The 6,597-nt window shown below is 35.6% G+C and overlaps 1 protein-coding gene across 2 annotated transcripts in view; it reads left to right on the top strand.

Moving 5' to 3' along the window:
* Positions 1–6,597, top strand: part of Mcu (mitochondrial calcium uniporter) — a 156,535-nt gene that overhangs the window by 147,704 nt on the left and 2,234 nt on the right. For both annotated transcript variants that reach the window (XM_010606607.1, XM_010606616.1), the window contains one exon: positions 5,892–6,008. In XM_010606607.1, coding sequence (XP_010604909.1) covers positions 5,892–6,008 — 117 coding nt within the window. The remainder of the gene's footprint in view (positions 1–5,891; positions 6,009–6,597) is intronic.

Genomic DNA, 6,597 nt, shown 5'->3' with positions numbered 1-6,597 from the left:
TGCTTCAACAAATAGATAAATACCCATTTTATAGCTGAGGAACTGAGGCTCAGTGAGGATAAGTACTGTATTCTACTGACTTTATTTCTGAGTAGTTACTTCTGAAAATTACAAATAGTCTGAATCTAGAATAGAAATAGAAACATATTGGAGAATAATTACAGCTTACAAATAGCTCTGTTTTATAAATGTTTTCTTCAACTGTAAGATAATGCAGGTATTCATGTGAACACAAGGTCATCCCTTTTTTCTCATTATCATGTGGTAGAATCTTTAATGTTTTGTCTGTCTTAACTCGTTATATGCGCCACTTCGTGATTCCCAGACTGTGGCTTCCCTCAAGTGACAAGTTACACAAAACAGCAGCAATAAATATTTGGCACTATTCACTTAGAACCAGAAAACATTGACCAAATAGAAGGCTATTTTTTATATTAAATATCCTTTACCTAACTAGTATCCATAATTAACACTGTGAAGCAAAATACCTATTCAATAGGATTTAACATCTTTTAAACTCACACTGAGTTGTAGCATTTGTTAGCAGTTTAACTACATCCCAATAGAATCTTTATAAAATAACCATCTCTTTGAAATATTAAAATCCAGTGCAGTATTGAATTTTACCAATATTCCAATGAGACCCGAGCACCTGTCTCCATTATATGGAAAAGGAGCCTGGCAGTGAAAATGCAGAGTTACTGCATAATTCTTGTGGACCACCCAGCCCACAATCCAGCCCAGGCCTTTTCAAGAAGAGGGATATTGAGAGGGGTGAAAGTTGGGTTTGGGGGAGTAAAAAACATCACAGATCTTATAATATATAAATAGATATACAGAATATATTATTCTTTGAGAAGGAGGAAAATCAGGTTAAAAAATGTCTAGAGAAGACTCTTAAGGGGCAGTAATTAAAAGCAGTATTGAAAAATAGGAAGCTAACCTTTAGTACCTTCATTTATTTGAAGTGTTGGGTTTTTTTTTTCCATTTCAACATCAATCATTTATATTCTTCTCTAGGAAGTGGCCATTTAGGACCCTCTAGAACTTTCTCCCTTATAAATCAGTATGCTAACTTCTGATCATAATTTCTTTTATTTCTCCCACTTTTATTCACTCACTGTCTCCTTTGATGTTAAGACCATTAGGCTACTGATGTCTTTCTCTTAACTTTTCACCATCACATACCTCCTGTGTTGCTTCCTTTTCTATCTCACTTAAACCAATTTACCAGATATCCTGCAGTTAGTTTCCAGTTCCCTGCCCAGTATGATGCAGGCCTGAGAAATAAAACTAAAAGACAGAACTAGGAGAGAAAAATCTGGGTTCCAGGATGACCAATGCCAGTGCAACCAACAAAGGTGCTGGCCAGTCCCAGGCACTGACTTATTGTCAGTCAGGTTAAAGGCAAGCAACGTGCAGTTTCTAGGAAAATTAATGTAAACAAGGCTCATAAAAATGAGTCAAAGCATTCTTGAATTAGGAACAGAATGGGCAAAATTTATGGTTGTATTTAAAATATTGTCCTTCTAGTCAGGACGTTTTAGTTGTGGAAACGGAATTTGGGTGCAAGTTACCCTGACCTTGTTGCCTAAGCTTCAGCCGGCCTCACTTCTGTAAACAAGCCAGTTGTGGGGTTAACTCCTTACAGCCTGCTTTGGGCATAATCAATATTACAGTCCCCTGCACTGATTGCTATTCTGTTCTTAGTATCCTACAGTCTCTTTGCCTTTGTCTTTCTATCACATGTACTCTACAAAGCTTTTATTTGAAATTAATCAATCCCTTCATCCTGTATTGAGGCTACTGATCATTGCTAGAGAAAAACCATGTAATAGTGCACAATGGGCCATCCAATATGACATAGAGAAAGACAAAAAGGTGTAAAATACAGGAAGGATTAAGAGATACAGGTGATACAGTGAAAAGGCCTGATAGGTATTTAATGTTATTGGCATCTTAGAAGAAGAGAGCGATTGAAAAGAAATTATTTTAAGAGGTAATGGCTGAAAATTTTCCAAAATGATGAAAGACATCACTTTACAGATTTAAGAATTCTTAACAAATACCAACCAATATAAAGGAAAAGAAATCCACATCTAGACACGTTAGTAGCAAAATTTCAAAACTCAAAGCCAAATGAAAAAATCTTAAAAGCAGCCAAAGGAGAAAGAAAAGCATGTTTTCAGAGGGCTGAAAGCTGACTTCTCAGCAGTAACGATGAAAGCCAGAAGACAGTGGAGTGATACGTTCAGCAATGAAAATAAAATAACCTTCAGCCTGGAGTTGTATACATAGCAAAAAATATCTTTTCAAAATAAAGGTGAAACAGAGGCCTGGGGATGTAGCTCATTAATAGAGAGTTTGCTTAATATGCATGGATTCAATCCCCAGCACCAAAGGGGGAAGAAAAACCACAAAAATAAAATAAGACATTTCTCAGAAAAATAGGGAATTCACCATCATCATATCCATACTAAATAAAACACTAAACTGTGTTCTTTGAGCAGAAGGAAGATTATCACAGAAAGTGAAAAAAAAGGGAAGGAATGAAGGTAATAAAAATTATAAATCTGTAAGTGAATCTAAATGGATATTAAATTATAAAATAATTATAAACTCTTACAGAATTTAGAGTACAGGAAGAATTAAAATATACAACAGTAATGGCATGTACTCTTGGAGTACACAAGTACACGAGATGTTCTGTTATCCCTTCATTGTCTGGAAATGGTGTGAAAACACAGCTATTCAGCTTGAATAGGAAGCCTGACTTTTTTTCTCCAGTGCTAGGGTTCAAACTTAGGATTTACCACCTGCTAGGCAAGCACTCTTATCACTGAGCTACATCCTCAGCCCTTAAAATTACTTTTTAAAATACATAGAGGTAAGAGATACATCATACAAAATATGTGCAAAGCCTCTGTGTAGAAAAACATAAAGGAGACTTAGTGAGTGGAATAATATATTATATTCACAGACTTAAAAAAGTAAATATTGCAGAAATGTCCATTCTACCCAAACTGATCTTTTACAATCAGTATGATCCTAGTCAAATCTCAGTAGGTCTAGGGATAAGGAAAGAGATTTGAATAAGTTGCTTCTGAAATTGATACAGAATGTAAAGGATATGAAAACTAAAAAACTCTTGAAGTAAGCAGATTTGCTTCAAGAGCTATCCAGACTACTACTCTAATTTAACACTTCAGTAGCGAAGACAGTGGCACAAGAATAGACAAATAAACAAATAGGCAACAGAGTAGAAACAGACCCAATATAAATGACTTCTGATTTTTAAAAGATGGCAATCCAAAGAAAGCAGGTCTTTTCAGTGAGTGATGTTAGGACGGTGGTGTTATAGATATTGAATATCCATATAAAATGAGATGGCCCTATCTTTACACTATAAGCAAAAATTGATTCATGATAGATTATAGATATAAATATGAAAACACAGTGAAGCTCCTAGGAGATAACATGGGGGAATATCTTCATGACTGTGGAATACAGAATGACTCCTTACACAGAATGAGAAGCACTAACCATAAGGGGTAAGAATAAAAAGTGAGACTGCATCAAAAACTTAACTTTGATGTGTTTAAGAACATCATGAAGAAGGTGAGCAGGATAAAAGGATACATTTGTAGCCAGGCATGAGGCACACTTCTGCAGTCCTGATCTCTGAGAGACTGAGCTGGAGGATCACACATTCACACCTAACCTAGGCAACTTAGTTACTTAAGAAAACCACACCTCAAAAATAAAAAAGGCTGGGTATGTAGCTGAGTAGGAAGAGCCTGGGTTCAATCATCAGGAATGCAAAAAAAAAGAGAAAGAGGGAGAGATGACACAATATAATAAAAAATAAATATAGTGAATGTTTAGTTATTGTTTATTATTTGTATTACAGTAAAAGACGTTGCAGTTAATCCCCCGCAAAATATCCCCTCTTCAAATATACACCCCATCATCTTAGCACTTCCTGAGGGTCTGGAAGCCCTCCCATGAGTATCTGTAGATGCCCTGTCACGGCTGCCTCCACGTCCAGAATTGATACAAAACATTTACCTAGAGGAAGAGTCAGAAGTTGCATAGTGCCAGATCCAGTAAGGTGGATGAGGACTCACTACAATGTTTTTACAGAGCTGCCTTTCCATTGGATGGAGCTTGGAAGCAGCATTCACTATATTTTTTTATCACACTTTCTAAATGCATCCATGAAAAAAGACTTCCAGAACTGCTTCAAAAACTGGCATGAAAGAGTGAGGGTGCTCAAAGTGAAGGAAAGGGGCCAGGGACATAGCTCAGTGGCGCTGTGCCTGCCTGGCAAGGTCCTGAGTTTGATACCTGGTACCTGGGAGTAGTTTGAGAGGGATTAATGCCAATGTGTCTTTTACTATAATAAAATTTCTTAATATTCACCATATATTTTGATTCCCCCTTGTAAATCCAACAAAGAATCTATATCCAGAATAAATAAATCCTACAAATTGGTAAGAGAAAGAGACACCAATAGAAGGAAAATGGCAAGAGATTTTAAATGGTACTTCTAAAAAGATATGCAAAAGGCCAGTAATATATGAAATGAAAAGGCCTAAACCCCATGAATGATCAGGAAAATATTCTTTGTCTCCAAAAGAAATAAAAACATCATGTCCACACTAAAGCTTGCACATGAATGTTCCATAGCAGCATTTTTTATTTGTACTGGGGATCAAATTTGGGTCCTTGCACTTGTGAGAAAGGCGGTGGAACCACTGAGCTAAATTCCCAGCCCAACATTATTCTTAATAGCCAAAAAGTAGAAACCAAACACTATGAACTGATGAATGAATGAATGAATAAGATATGGTATATCCATTCAAAGGAATATTATTTGGCAATAAAAAAATTAGTTACAGTTATGTGCAACAAATGAATGAGGCTTGAAAATGTGCTAAATGAAAGAGGCCTCTTAATTGAAATGTCCAAAATAGGCAAATCTGTACAAACAGAAGGTGAGTTAGTAGTTACCTAGAACTAGTAGCATTAGGTGAGATGAAAAGTAACTGTTAAACATATACAGGGTTTCTTTTTCAAGTGATGAAAATGTTTTAAGTAAATGGTTGCAGATTATATTACTAACCATAGAATATTATACTTTAAATGGAAATTATATGTGAATTGTATTTTAATATAGCTGGGTATTTAGCTCAGTGGTGGTGTGCCTGCCTCCCAAGTGTGAAGTCCTGAGTTCCAACCCAGTACCAAAAAAAAAAAAAAAAAAAAAAAAAAAAAAAAAGAATAGTACTGCTGCACACACACTAGAATGGCTGACATTTTTAAACTGCAACACTAAATATTGGCAAGAATATGGAGCTACGGTAAATCTCGTATCTTGCTGACAGTATAGCTGGTACAACCACTTTCAGAAACCTCTTTGCTATCACTTCTTAAGTTTGAATACATGCATGCTCTGTAAGCAGAGATTTCCACTTCTAGATACAGGCTCAAAGGAGACAAGTCCAGAAATATTCTTGAGAGTTATTCATAAAAGCCCAAACCGCGAAGTAACTCCATAGCCCATCTCCGGTACAATGGATAGATAAATTGTGATATAGTCATACAGTAGAATATAACCTAACAGTAGAAATGAGTAGACTGCAGCAAGTGGAGCGGAATCTCAGCATGGAGTGCACCAGTAGGATCCCTTTAACCCAGGAGTTCAAGGCCAGTCTGGGCAATATAGTGAAAGCTCATGTTGAAAAACAAAAATATAAAGTTTAAGAAATAGTTAAATATTTAACAGTACAATGTGCATATATATCAAGTCTAATCAACAGTAAATACTTATTTCATGAGGGTAGTATGCTAAAGGCTCATAGTTTTTTTACTTTCTTTTTTTCTTATAGGAGTATGTTTATCCAGAAGCCAGAGACAGACAATACTTACTATTTTTCCATAAAGGAGCCAAAAAGTCACGTTTTGACTTAGAGAAATACAATCAACTCAAGGATGCAATTGCTCAGGTAAGTTTTATAAAAATTAAAATAATCAAAGCCCCATCTTGTATGATATCATTATTATCCATAACCCCAGTATTTCAAATGGGTAAACTGAGAGAATGACCCTGCCCTCTTCCTCCTGTATAAATTATTCCTTCGTTAATAAAATTGACTGAGCAACAGACACTTCTATAAAGGTTTTCTAATATAAACAGGTGGAAATATTGCAGTTCCTGTCTATCCTTTTTAACATGAGCATACTGATATTTTTAGTCCTACTTGTACTTTTTTCTTTCTTTAGAGTCATCTGTTTTTCAACTAGAGTTGTTTACTTTTCCTCTTCTTTTAATCTTTCTAGAATTATTAATCCAGAAACTTCTCACCTAAAATGTGTGGTAACAATGGAGCAGTAAAATCTAAGGCAGCTATGTCAGTGCACTCTTATACAGCTCTCTGGCAAGCTGAGGCAGAAACATCATAAGTTTGAACTCAGCCTGGAAAATTTAGTGACTTAGCAAGAGGGCCTGCCCCAAATTTTAGTATATGTGCTGCCAAAGAAAGCACACCTGCCTCAAAATTAAAAAAAAAAAAAAAAAAAAAAAAAAAAAAAAAA

The sequence above is a fragment of the Fukomys damarensis genome, unplaced genomic scaffold, assembly GCF_012274545.1.
Source record: "Fukomys damarensis isolate Sample0158 unplaced genomic scaffold, DMR_v1.0_HiC HiC_scaffold_20, whole genome shotgun sequence".
NCBI lineage: Eukaryota > Metazoa > Chordata > Mammalia > Rodentia > Bathyergidae > Fukomys > Fukomys damarensis.
This window is presented reverse-complemented; position numbering and strand designations above follow the sequence as displayed.